The following is a 13,960-nucleotide window of genomic DNA, read 5'->3' as shown; positions in this document are numbered from 1 at the left end:
TCCCAGGACGCACAGACGGCGTGGTCGAGGGCTGACCTGGGTGGTCTGACGGCCACCTCCTCTCTCTTCCGCACAGTCTCTGCGAGGCTTTGGCGGGGTCTTGCGGTCCTGGGATGCCCCTCCCGAGGCCTGCCAGGGGCCCCGGGGCTGCCCCAGGCGGGGAAGGCGCTGCGCTCTCGCTCCGGGGTGTCCGCGCGGCCGTCGGGGGGTGCGGAGGGGTCGAGTGCAGGACGCAGCGCGGACGGGGTGGCGGGGCCAGGGCGGGCGCGGGTCCGGGGCAGGCGCGGGGCCTGGCGGCGGGTCAGAGCCCCAAGGCCTCAGCGTGCTTGCGCGCCTTCAGCCGCAGGTCGGCGATACTGGAGTTTTTGCTGTTGCTCTTGGCGGCGGCGGCCACGACGGCGGCGGCCGAGGCCGAGTCGGCCAGGGATGCGATGGGCAGCCCGAAGGGCGGCGGCGGGAACATCAGGTAGGGCGCGTGCGCCGCCAGGTGGGGGTGCAGGTGCGGGTGGGCGTGCGCCACACCTTCCAGCTGCAGCTGTGCCTGCACCTGCGAAGGCAGAACCCGCACGGTGAGGACGCGACTTCTAGGGGGCTTTCCCCCCTCGAGGACCCCCCCCCGAGGGCGTCTCCTCTCCCGGGGAGCCATCGCCCCTTCCTCCGCCCCAGGGACCACCACCCACTGTCCTCGGGACACTCGGTGCCACGACCTGGTCACTGGCCGCTTTGGACAGGACCAGAGCCGGGGAGTCGGCACAGATCCCCGATGCTGTAGCATCCGAGCGTCTACAGCTGGTACCTCCTCCTCTCCAGACCCCCGGCTGATTCTTTGACGCATCCCCGACTCAGGGTCCGGCCTTCGGCTCTGGCTTCCCCCCCCCCCCCCGCCGCCTTCCCAGGGACCCGGAGTCCCCGAATCTTCCAGAAGCACAGCCAACTCTGCAGGCTCCAACCGTCTAATTTCACCAGGACCCAATGGCTGACCCCACGTCGTCGGGGCAGCTGTTCCTGTGGTGCTGAGGGGCCACCCCGCCCTGGGGAAGGGCTGCTGAGGGGTGGAAGATGGGCCCAGCCGCGGAGGTGCGGGTCCAAGGGAACAGGGCGCGGACCTCTGCCCTGCGCACGGCAGCCCTGGACGCCCTCCCAGCCTTGGGCGCCGTGACTTTGAGGGCGCGCGGCCAACAGCCCACCCTCACCCCATCTCCATGCTGTCATCCGTAGCCGACCCTCCGGGCCGGGCCAGGCCCACTGGACCTCGTGCCCCTCAGCAAACCCGGGTCCAGCTACAAACCCAGGCCTCTGCCCCTAGGAGCAAAAGTGCTGCAAGAGGAGGCCACGCCTTCGCTCTGGCCAGGGCACAGCCAACCCACCAGCGCGGGCACGCCTACCCCCCATGCTGGGGTCCACAGCCCAGCCCTGCAGGCGAGTGGGCGTTGCGCTCTAGCCCCGCGGCTCCCTCCTCCCACCCGATGCTGGTCCAGAGCAGGGACGAGGACTTTGGGGCACCCGGTCTCCACGAGGCGGTCTTCCGACCCCCTGGCCGCCCCCTCCTCCGCGTAGCGCACGCAGCGCCCTGGACCCTCCCTGCTCTGCTAGGAGCTGGGCGGGACGCCCCCCACTGTGAGGTGCGCGGGGGAGGGGAGGGGGCATCGAGGCCCAGGTCCAGGAGGGGCACTGACACCCCCAGTGAGGCCCTGGGCAAGCTAAAGCCGGGGGTTGGGTGTTGACACGGGTCCTCATGCCCTAGAGGTAGTAAACCCCTCCCTCCCGCCAGGCGGTGAGCGAGTGGGTGGTTCCGGGTGGGGTGGGGATATTTTCCCTCCGAGTTTTGTGAAACTGTGCTGGGGTTTCTGTCCTAGCCCTCCCAAAGGTAACTCTTGGAGATTTTCAGCGTGGTGTTAATACGTGCCAATGGGTTTATCAATGTCCCCCTTGTGAAAGCGGCCTCTTTGCTTCAGCGGGGGTGGGAGGCGCCGGGGCGGCGCCGGGACTGTTCTGTTCGAAAGGAAGGAAGAAAAACAACAACAAAAAACGAGCTACCTGTTGGAAAGGCATCCTCAGGGCGCCCATGTTCACGTAGGGTGCCACCCTGCAGGCGTCCAGGTGACTGGCGGTACCCAGAATAACGCCTGCGAGGAAACACAGGAGGCGTGAACCCCGCCCGCTGCTCCCAGCGCCTGGCGGGTCTCCCCACCGCCCCTGCCTCCACGCCCGGCCCCTCGCACCCACCTTTATGCATCTGGTTCTCTTGCTTGCGGCACTTGGCTCTCCGGTTCTGGAACCAAACCTGGGAATGAGCGGACAGACGTGCACCCCCGTGAGCCGGCCAGGCCTTGGCGAGCGTCAGCGAGGCTTTCTTTCCCGACACGCCGGACGGCGCGCAAGGCGCTTGGGGTTCCTGTTCCCAGAAGGCTGCCTGCCGCCCCTCCGACCTTCGTCCCCGCCCCCTCCCACCCCAGCCCCGTGTAACTGGCTACCTGGAGCTGGGAACAGTCCTCACCTAAGTGAGACCAGAGTTTCAGCATCCAAACATTGAAAGTGAGGAAGTGGGTCCCCGGATGGCGTGGAGAACTTTCCATCGTTCTGTGTGGACATTCCCCCCTCCACCCTGCCACGCACCGGTCCAACCTGACCTTCCATCCCGACGTTCCACCTTAGCCCCCACCCCACCCACCAGGAATGTGGGGGGGCGCACAGGTGGATACACATCTCCAAATCCAGCCCCCTCCCCAATCACGCTCAGACACGCTGAGTCCAGAAACTTGCATGACCTCCATGCCCTCCTTGGAAGCCTGGGGGATCCCAGTTAATATTACAGAGTCATGAACGTCCTTGATCTCTAAAAACCGGATGCACCCCAAAAGCGCAGGCTCTGCACTGCAGGCACTCGGCATCTCTAAGGACATCTGATTCTTGCGGCGCCCTATCCAGAGGTGAGGCAGCGAGCGAAAGGTGTTGGCACCCGCCCGGCCTGGCTAGCTTCAAGGCCTGGCATCCCCGAAATGCGCCCTCCCGCGCTCCCCATTCTCATTCTCCCCCCTCCTCCAAACAGCCCTGGTCCTGGCCCTTGGTCTGTCACTCATGGAATCTGGAGTCCCCTCCCTCTGTGTTCTTAGGCACTTAATTTTTCCTACCTGGCTTTCTCCAAAACTTTCCCTTCACACTCACTCACCCTATTGCCACAATGGCGGTCACTGACGGTGCAGGATAATTAGCACAAAGAAAGCCTTCCCCTCGGCCACACTACACTACGCCTGGTAACTCAGGGACCCTGCGTTGTTCCAACCCCAGGGCCTGGGGCCACTCCCTGCTCCCACGCTGCCCGGAAACCTCAGCTCCCGCGGAGGTTGCAAGCACCCGGGAGTCGAGGAAAAGCTGAACTTTCCATCTCAGCCTCTTCAGGGCAGTTTTCTATCCAAGGCTGAGCCATGGGCCCGCCTGTTGGAATTGGCTTTCCACGACGTTGGAAACCTCACCCAGCCAGGCTCTAGGGAAGCTGGCAAACTTTGGTGTTGTTCCCCAGAAAGTATTTCCAAAACAGAAATGCTGAGATTCACAAGTCTTTACTCCATTTCCAAAGCCTGCACTCACTTTCCTGCTCCCACGTCCCGCCGCAACTCTCCCCCCCACCCCATCCGGCTGGGACGAGACTCCTTTCCCTTTTGGATCCTTCCCCGGTGCCTATTTCTCCTTGGGGTCCCATACCCGTCCTCAGGAGAGCGGAGCCAGACGCGCAAACTCTGCTCCCCCTGGAAGGGCATTTTTCAAAAACAGAATCCTATTTAAATCTAGAAAGCAAGCTCACTTTCCCATCAGTGGGGGAAAGAAAAAAAAAGATTATGGAGAATAAAAGTGATGAATTAGCTGCGCGTTTGGCGATAATAAATCAGTCTTGGGGTGATTCACGATCAATTCCAATTAGTCCTGAATATGCTAAGTAAAGCGCAGTACAGTGGTTTAGACAGTTATTTCTTCATTAAGAACCAGTCACTGATTTCTCTCACAAATGCTGTAATCTGATTTCCTTTTGATTTCCATTACAGACAGTGAATAATGACATTTAATTTAGCTCTGCGCCATAAACCCAAAGATATTTGTTGTAATTAAATTACCACCACTCCTCACTGTGGTCTCATAACTTTCGATTATAACCCTGACAGCTGGGTGATGTGAGTTTCCAGTACAACACTAAAAATAAAAGGTTAATAAGCACCAACTTCCAAAGGACCCTCAATTTACTTACAGCAAATTTCCACTCTAAATTGAAACTCTATCCTCTAACAACACAGGACAGGCTGTACCGAAAAGGATTACCAAACAGGTCACAGACAGGATTAAAATATAGTGCGTTTTCGTCTCTTCCTTTTGGTGTCTCCCCAGCAACCCCCTTCTGCACAGCAGGGTACGTGTTTTAACTAATTGGTTTTTATGAGCACTTTCTGCCTTCTCTTTATTATACGATTCTTTTCCCTGTGGCCAATAGGAAATTATTTCTTTTTTCTCTTCCCATGTTTATTTTTATTATTATTTACAATCGTTAAATTTTAATTCACCTCTGGATCAATAGGCTTTCGTTTTCTACTACCACCCTTCCCCCCCCCCCTTTATTTTAGGGCTTTTCTCAAGATCTGCAGCCACCCAAGAACCAATTTTCTCCCAACTCGGTCTCTCCTGCTAAGGCGCTATTCAGTAATAGACTACTGAAAGAAATAGTGTGGAATTAAATTACAAGTAATTTATTTTTATAGAAACAGTACATCAAGGCCTGGGAGATATTACAGATCTCAGGCAGAAAGGCTGTGAAATGACATAAAAGTTGATGTCCCCTTCAGCAAAAGTTTAATCTTTTCATTAATTTATATGGTGCAGCCCCATCCATCTTTCCAGAGAAAGGTGGCCAGTCTCCCCTGCCCACCCCCACCCCCCACTTGCCGAGGCCACAGATGCCCGGAAAGATTCGTTTGGGGAGAGGGTCCCCAGAGCTACTCCGCCCGTGGTCCCAGCGATGCAGAATGGTCCTGGGAACCCCTGCAGCTGCACGGAATTCTGGACAGACTCGGGGACTGTTGCATTTCACCTTAAGCAGCCCCCTTCACCGCACCGGCGGGGAAAGATGGAAGGCATGAGGGTGCAAACACCCATTTTTTTTTTTTTTTTACAAATTAAAGATTTTTGTGAAACACTCTCTATAAACGCTTTCTGTGTTTTCGTTTCTTCAATACAATCCGGGTGAAGTTGTGTTTGTAATGCTGACCCTATACCAGTAAGAAACCCGTTCTTTCAAAGCCCTGGCTTTACATGGTTCCCTCCCCTCGTTGGCAGTATTAATTCCATTTATTTAAATAACCAGTCCCCAGAGCCCAGGGACCCTGACCCCTTTTCCTTCTCTCCCCGGCGCTGCTGTCCTGCCCAGAACCGTCAAAGCCGACGGAAAGCCCAGCAGAACATCCAGGTCCGACCTTCCGTTGGCGGGGACGGGGGGCGCGGGGGGGCGGGGCGAGTCTGCGGTACCCGGAAGAGGCGATTTGGAAGCGAATCTTTGCTCTCCACCCCCCAATAAATAAATGAATGCATTTCACGCAAACGTTTACAAAGCCCGAGAAAAACGAACCGGGAGCGTCTCCCCCCGCCACCACCCCCCCCGCGCGCACGTGCGGCGAACACACAGGGACCCCTTAGACGGCGGCTCGCCAGATGAGGCATCACGACTTCACGCGTCCGGTCCCCGCCCCCGCGCCCCCCCTGCCCCGCGCCCGGGCTAATCCGGCACCGCGCGGGCAGGACCCGCAATCCGCAAGACGTCCACCCGCCTCCTCTTCCCATCTCTCTGTTCCCTGCAGTGGAGCGAGCGGGCTGCAGAGGAGCGGGTAAGACTTTGGCAGCGACGGCGGAGCGGGGGGGCGGGCGGGGGGAGGAGAGGCGAACCAGTGGGAAGAGAACAACATTCCCGATGAGCTGGAGGTGCAGGGCGAGCCAGCCAGGCAGGGCGCAGGAGACCTGACCCGCGAGGCCCCGGGGCGCCTCCCAAAGCCCTGCTCCAGCCCCCACCCCGACACGGGGTCCCCGCGCTCCTGGAAGGGCCCGGCGCCCCGGCCGAGGTGGCGCGTTCCGGCCGCCCGAAGAGCGGGCGTCGGGGCCGGGCCCTCGCTCTCACCTGCACGCGCGCCTCGGAGAGCCCCAGGCGCTGGCTGAGCTCCTCCCGCATGAAGGCGTCGGGGTAGTGAGTCTCGTCGAAGAGTCGCTCCAGCTCGTTGAGCTGCTCCAGCGTGAAGTTGGTGCGGCTGCGCCGCTGCTTCAGCTTCGTCTGCCCGTCCTCGTCCTCCGACTTCACGTCCTCGCGCTTCTCCTTGCAATCGTAAATACCTACGGGCGGGCCGAGGGCACAGCGCTGAGCCCACCCCCCGGCCCCGCGTCCCCGGCCCGGGCCGCCACGAGCCCCTCCGCCGGCTCCCGCCCAGCCGCCCCCCGCCCCCCGGCCCGGCCTGCGGATCCTGCGCGCCAGGGAGAGGGCCCCGCGCGGGGACGCTTGGGCGCGACGTGCTGAAAGCCTGTGTGTGCTCGCGGTGCAGGGACCTCGGTGGCAAACGCGCCCTGACGCAAAGCGGCGTCAAGTCGATAAAGCAAACTCCAGGGCAGGACGCGCTGTTTTGTAACAACTCGAGCCCCGGCGCCGCGGTGTTTCTTGGCCTAATCTCTGAATAGTTTCCTCAATTATCCTCTTCGCCTCTGTTGACATATTGACATAGCCTAACCTTCTCTCTCTTCCTTTTCTTTTTTTTCTGAATGGGAGTGGAGTGTTAAATATTATTAAGTCAAAGAAGCTTAGGCAGAATCGCCCAAGTGTCGGGTCCCTGGCGGGGCGCCCGCAAAGAGCGCAGGGAGAGCCCAGGCCAGGCTGGGGTCCAGGCCCCCCGAGAGCCGCCGCTCCCGCCTGCAGCGCAGCAGGACAGGGGCCGTGCCAGCCGCCGGCCGGGCCAGAGCCTCCCTCAGGACGCCGTGGAGGCGGGCGCTCGCCCGAGCTCACCTCCTTCTGACCAAGAAGCGCAGCCGTATCTTAAGGCGGGCACCCTGAGGCGCTTGGGTTGCACCCGAGAGCGTGGTCCCTTGACTTCCGGTTTTGTCCCTCTGTCTCTTGGACACACGTTCTCACTCCCCATCAGGACGCCAAGAGTGACACTTTCTTAGGTCCAAACATTATGAGAGGAGCTGTATTTGCTGGGGGAGCGGGCAGGGTATCAGGCAGACAGCTCAGGATTTAGGAGGTTTTAACCCAGACACCTCTCCTTCCCACCGCTAGGAAATGCAGCCCCTCACCAAGCTCAGGGATTTAAAATAAAAGTTGGCCCCCGGCTGCACAGTTGGTGGAAGCTGCATTTCAGCTCCCCTTGCGTTTTCTTGTGCTTTTTCTCCGATCATAGGACCTGCTGGGTGCAGGCAAAGAGGACCCCCATGCCCTCATTAGATGTTCCCTCTGTGTCAAGGAGAAGAGGGTGGCTTTCAGGACGCTCTATCCAAGGAGTCTGGGGTTACACCCGTTCTGAGAAGCCTCTTAGCAGTAAGCCCAGAAACTTGCAAAGGGTGAACACCCAGATCCTCTGCGGGGCCAGGGAAAAATCCGGGCACCCAGTTCCCACACACGCCCCCCCACCCCCACCGGGGTCCCTGAGCTGGACACCAGACCCCAAGTCCTGAGTCTGCCCGAAAGCCTCTCCTCACGGCTTCTGAGCCGTGGACACTCAATCCCACCTCGGGGCTTAAAGCCTCCCTCACCTCCTGAAAGGGATGCATTTCCAAGAACACCTTATTTCTCCCCAACGGGAAATCCTTTCCCGGAGGCGGCCCCAACGCCGCTTCCTCCTTCAGGTCTCTTAACGTCGGAACCCCAGGGATTGACCCCAGATGACGCGCTGGCCTTCAAAGTCCTCCAGAACCCGCAGCAGGCTGTGCAGAACCCACAGGCTGCCGTGCCTGGCTCAGCGGGGTCCGCTGCTCAGGCGCCCAAAACCTCTGGGTTTCTCCCAAGCCCAAGCAGCTCCCTCCTCTCCATTTTGCTCCCGTTCTGCAAATTCGGCCTGGGGCTCAGCCCTGCCAGGGGTCTGCACACCCAGGCAGAAGGGAGAAGGTGCAGCTGGGGTTCTCCTAACCCCTTCCTGCTGCCTGTACTGCTAGCCCTGTCTTACTTTCCTCTCTCCTTCGAAAAGGGCCTCGATTGTACTCTGCTCTCCTTACACGGGCCTTTTTGCAGGGTCCCCCTGCCTTGGCTGTCCAGGGTGAGAGGAAACAGACAGAAGAGGGGACTCAGCCTCTAAGGCGGATGGGGGAAGCCGTCAGGAGCCGGGAGGTCAGCCGCCCGCCGGGTGCTGTAAATTAAATGTCAGCTCTGACAAGTGCACAGCCGACAGACAGCCGTGTCTCCATCAGAGCAAACTCTCTTTGTAGGAACCATAAAGCCAGGTGCGTGAGGCCTCGCCAAGGGGTGAGCCCCGAGATACGGCAGGCCAGGCTCAGGCTGCCGGGGCTCTCAGAAGCCAGGGGCTTACTCCTAAGCCTCTGCCAGCTTTCTGCTTCCACAAGGTCAAGGTCTCCGAAAGCTGTCTGGGTCATCCACCGGGCTCCAAGGCCAGCACACCTGGACTCTGCCACCAAAGTGCAAGGGCCACAAGAGCAGGAGACATGGGGTCCCCACTCTCCGGCCGTGACCTCTCTCAACACGGACAGAGAATGAAACAGGACCCAGGAGCCACATGGCAAGCTTCTGTATTTCCTCTCTTTGTAGTGAGAAATAGACCTTCATATACTTTCAAATGCTGCCCCCTGAGAAATGGAGCCAATTTTATTCCTCTGATTTACAGCTGCTGGTTGCCCTGTTTGTACGGAGATTCCCCCGGGTTGGGACCACCGCTGTCCAGCTGGGAGAACCCTTGTAAACATGTTTTTTCCCACCCCCCGCGTTCAACTACAGCGCAAAACGCCGCGGAGATTTCGGGGGAAAGCAGCGGGAAGGAGGCCCAGGACGCAGCCGGCCTGCAGCAGGGCCAGCTGCGCCCTGACAGTCTGGGGTAGGGCGGCCGCGTGCGCGGGGCCACGAGCCTCCCCGGGCCCTTCTGCCCCTTGTAGACCCTGACCACCGGCGGGCACGCGGCTGGTTTTAATCTACAGGCCCGCGTCAGCCGAGATCCAGCCCCAAGGTTCAAGGGGAAAGTTTTCCCTGAGAGGAAACCACGCGGAGGGGCGCAAGAGGGCGAAGAGGCGACGGAGCGCGTGGCCTCCCCGACTGCCGGCCAGCGCAGCCCTCAACGCGGCCCATTTCGAGCTCGGGAAGGCGCTTGGAGAGACGCGTGTGGATCTCTCTGCGGGCGTGGAGGCGGACGTGAGACAGACCGGCAGGCAGACAGGCAAGCGGCCGGTAGCCCTCCAGCCGACCTGGGTTTACAAGCCCATGCACCCGATTCCCCCCCAACGCGGGAAAGTTCCCGCTGTGGAGCCCAGTGCCAACGCCCAGGGAAGCGATCCTCCGGCAGCGCGCGGCCCCGGCCGCTGCCCATCCTCGGCGCCTCTGCCCCTCTCCTTCCCTGCTTCCTCGCTTCTCCAGCCGAATCCTCCCCTCCCCCGTTTGGTTTCTTTCTTACGAAAAAGACTGGCGATGGATTGCCGGGGCCTTTGCGTCCGAGCCGTGGCTGTACATTCAGCGTTTGGGGTCGAGCGGAGAGCGAACCGCGGCCCCCGGGGCCTCTGCGCGCGCGGAGCGAGGGGCAGGCGGCCAGGCTGGGCGGCGAGGAGACGCCGTCCCCGGGAGGGGCCCGGAGCCGGCGTCCGGAGAGCTTACCTTCGGCAGCCCTCCCCGAACCGAACTCTTTCAGTTTGTCCTTGTCGTTGTCCACGTGGTCCTTAAAGAGATGCACCGGACAGTGGCCGCTGCCCTCCGTTATGTCCTGGAGGCTGGATTCCGAGACCCCCAGCTCCCGGGAGCGCGCTAGTCCGCTCTCCAAAACTTCCCTGTAAGTGATCGAATCCTTCTTGCCTCCGCCGCCGCCGCCGCCGCCGCTGCTCTCTTTGCTCTTCTGGTCAAAAGATTTGGATACAAAAGCCGTGAGCTCCTCCATGGTGGCCGGGGGCTGCGGGGGTCCGCGGGGTTCGGCGAGGCTGGCTGGGAGCCGGGCTGTGGTCCGCACGCCTCCCGCGCGGACACGACTGTCCGTGTGAGGGTGGACCTCTCCTGCTGTTATTTATGCCTTTCAATTTGCGATCTCACTATTTATACACGGCTACGTCCGCCCAACCCCCAACGCTCCCTGTCTGCAGCAATTACAGCTCCCGGCTCGGCGGCGGGCGCACGCAGAGACGCTGTCTCTCCCCCACCTCCAGTCCGGCAATTGGCTTTCTTTTCATTTCATCACTGTTTGGCGTCTGTGCACCTTGGTGTGGAGAGGTAAAGATCAAGTTTTTGAAGGCAGAGAGAGAGCGAGCGAGCGAGAGAGAGCGCGCGCGCGCGCGAACGGGCGCAGGCGCCAGTTCCCCGAACAGGTATCCGCATTCTCTCCGTGGCTGGCGGAAACGAACCTCGAGGAGGAGTTTAGGGCTTGTGAGGACGTCCTTGCCTGCCGGCCCCGGGAGGAGAGCAGCCTCGCGCCTCGAACGGTATCGTCGCAGGACGTGTCCGGGCGTGGTCGTGCGGGGACTCCAGCGAGGGGACCCGGGCGGCGGGGACGCGCCATCACAGACGGGAATGAGTCCCAAGTTGGAGATGCGGTGGGATTGCCGGCTGGACCCGCCGGCGAGGCCCGCGGAGCCAGTGGGTGGAGCGGGTGCGCGCGGCGTGCTGGGGAGAACTGCTCTAGGACCCCGAAACTGAGAGGAAGGGTCCAGGTCTAGCTGAACGTGGGCGCCCGCGCCTCGGCGGCATTGGTGCAAAGCCGCTCGCAGACCTCGGAGGGGCCGGGGACACGGACGCTGCGGGCCACGAGCGCCCGGAGCGCGCTGGTCCAGACGCGGAGAAGCCGGAGGGTCTCTGGGAGAACTGGTTCGTACAGAGCGGTCCGTGGGGCGCGCGTCAGATCCCGTCCGGCCGGACTGACGCAGCCTTCCTTAGAGCCGTGCTGTCAGCCCGGTGTCTGGGAGATTTATTGGGGGGGCGTATATGTATTTTTGGTTGTGCCACAGTGCTCCTGAGCAGATCCTGACTCCTTCGGAACTTTATAATGTGCCTAAAAGGAGCCACTTTTTCTCACCTGCAACACGAAATTCATTCGGCAATCCCGGCAGCTGAAGAAGTCCTCTTATCTGCAAAATGCCGTCTGCAAATAAAGTGACTTTTCTGTTCTCCCCTCTTTTTTTCTGCAACCTCCCCCTCGTCTCCCCTTCCACCTGCTGCCCCCGCCCCGCTGGAGTTGGGACAAGGCTTTCGGCGAGGGGTGCGGGGGTGGAGGGGAGTGTTAGGGGTTTTGGAGGAGTCGTTTTGCGTTTTCTGAAGTCAGTTCCTCCTCCGAAGCGCCGGTTAGTCAGAACCCAGGATCGGGGCCACGCTTGGCGGTTCCCAGTGTTCGGTCCAGCGTCCGGAGCTGGACAGTAGTTTCCTTCAGCGGGAAGGAACGTGAACGATTTCTCCCGAATCCCCGGGGCCAGGGTCGGGTTCACACGGGGGTGCCTTGATCCGGGGGGAGGGGGTGTGAAGCCAGAGAGGCGGTGGAAGAGGGGGGACGGGAGTGGAAACAGACCAGCTCTTCCTTCCCCCCTTCCTTTCTCCCTCCCTCTCCTTCCTTCCTTCCTTCCCTTCCCTTGCTCCCTCCTCTCTCCCGGTGTTTCCTCTTCTCCTCGCCGCCCTCCATCCATCCTCCGGGAGCGCTGCGCCCGTGCTTCTCCGCGCGACCCCGGCTGCTCTGCCCCGCATACAGCGGACGGAGCTGGGGGATTTGGGGGCCGCTGCCTCCCCTGGACTTCAAAAGCGAAAGGCGAAGACGCGCTCGCAACTTGACAAACAGGTCTTTGTCACCGCGGCCCTCTAATCAAAGCGAAGGCGCGCAGATATCACACAGAATTACAAATAGCCCCTCATGTATTATGCATGCAGCCGCCTTGCGGGTCTGCGGGGGAAACGCCGAGGGCCGCTCCCGTAGCCGGGTAGCGCAGGGCGCGCGGGGCGCGGGGCGAGGGGCGGCCCAGGAGCTCATAGTCCTTGCCAGGGCCCCCCACGCCGTCATTCACTCCTTGGGGCGCATCTTCCAGCCCTACCCAGTCTAGGGACCACCCCTCCCCCGCCGCCCACAAGTGAACCTTCTCTTTGCAAAAACAGTAGATGCACAGGAGGGGCGGGAGAGGGAAGGGGGCGTTCGCACAGATCTGGGGGGAGAGGGCTCTGGGCCGGGGCAGCTTTCCGCGGTCCTCAGAGGTAGGGTAACTTTTCCTCTCCTCACCTCCTCCCATCTTGCCACTCCTCCAGCTTCAGGTGAAGAGGCCAAGTCCCCAGGGACCTAGTGGTGAACCCCCGACCTGCAGCCTGCCCAGCCCTCCCTGGCCCTCCCCTACAGTCTCAGCGACCCAGCCTTCCCTGGGGGAGGGGTCACATAGGGCCTGGCCCTTACATGGCCTGAGGTTCCTTCTCAGGGAACGGGGGTGAGAGGCCCCAGGCGCCCAAGCAGGGCTACCCGCCTTGGACCCTATATCCAGAAGACAACATTGCTGGGGCCAGGGTTTTGCGGCCTCCAGGGATCTCCCCAAGGGACACCAGCTGGGGACCCTGGATGTTCGAAACCCTCAAGCCTGAGAGAGAATTAAAGCCACCCCCATCCACAGCAGCCCCAACTTTGATTCCCAGTGCAGACGAATGGTTTCGAAATAACTCATCCTAAGAGGAATGGGGCCATGCCTCTTCTAAGAGTTGTTGGTCAGGAAGGAATCCCCTTTTTACAAAATCACACTTTCTCTCGATGTGCAAAGTGATGGCCTCTTCCTCTAACTTTGGGGGACGGTGGAGCGGAGATCCCCTGGACACCCCCAACTCCCAGCCCCCCAGCCAGGGGCCCTCGAGGCTCCTTGACGTTCTCTCCTTTAAACCAGAGGCAGCAACGCCCCGCCTCAGCCGTTATTCCTCATATTTTAGCTTGGGTGAGGACATTTTCAACCACATATTCTCGCTAATCCAAGCCGGTGCCCAAGGCCGCAGGGTGGGTACAGTTATGAAATGGTACCTTTACATTTCCGCTGGGCTGAAGGCAGGCGAGGGGCGGGGGACGCAGAGCTCAGACTCTCCCAGGAATAAGGGGCTCTTGTTTTGAGTTTCTGTAGCTGCTTCCCCCAGAGAGGATCCCTCAACCCAAGATGAGAGGTGAGGAAAACTTCTTAAAATCTCAGCTTGTCTTGGGAGAACGTAGATGCTTTAACATCTCAAATGCATTCTGCCAACTCTGAAAGAGGCAGCGGCGTCCTGAAAGTTTGTGGACAGAAACAAAAGCATAGCTCCTTCCTTTAGAACAAAACTGAACCAAACCAAACCAAAAAACATCAACAAAAAAGAAAGAAGTCCTGGATTGCACTGGGGTGCAAAGCAGGGGGACCTGGTTTCTGGAAGAACACGGAAGTTCCAACGTGGATTTCACCAGAAGCTCTGCACACACCCTGGAGCTCGCCTGGGTCACTGATCCACGGCGGCGGCCGGGCGTCACCTCGCACCCCGCTGCCCAGAAACCGGAGCGGACGGGAGCCGCCTGAGTCCTGAATGCCTGACTCGCTCCTACGCGCGCCCACACCATGAGGTTTATGAGCCACCTGGGAAGAGACACGTAGACAAAATGCAATTAAACGAGATAGAAATGCCAGGACACCCTGTGCTCGGGAGGAAGGAAGGGTCTCTGTCAAGGCAAAGGAGGTTGGAGGCTCTTTCTAACACAACTGGTGGTTCCTGCAGCTTGGAGGTACCCTGTCTGGGTTGGCCCACGTGCCCATGGACCTGGCGGGTTCCAGCCAGGCC

The 13,960-nt window shown here is 60.4% G+C and overlaps 1 protein-coding gene across 1 annotated transcript; it reads right to left on the bottom strand.

Moving 5' to 3' along the window:
* Nucleotides 1–301: 301 nt before the first annotated feature.
* SHOX (SHOX homeobox) lies at nt 302–10,100 on the bottom strand (the record flags this gene model as incomplete). The annotated part of the gene is made up of 5 exons (XM_082864900.1): nt 302–547; nt 2,038–2,126; nt 2,227–2,284; nt 6,152–6,360; nt 9,824–10,100. 5 exons carry the CDS (start codon nt 10,098–10,100, stop codon nt 302–304), a joined length of 879 nt encoding a protein of 292 aa, XP_082721026.1.
* Between the last annotated feature and the right edge of the window lie 3,860 nt (nt 10,101–13,960).

Source organism: Leucopleurus acutus, assembly GCF_964270905.1.
Source record: "Leucopleurus acutus genome assembly, chromosome: X".
Taxonomy (NCBI): domain Eukaryota; kingdom Metazoa; phylum Chordata; class Mammalia; order Artiodactyla; family Delphinidae; genus Leucopleurus; species Leucopleurus acutus.
Note: the sequence above shows the minus strand (reverse complement) of the source record. Positions and strands in the feature narration are given on the sequence as shown.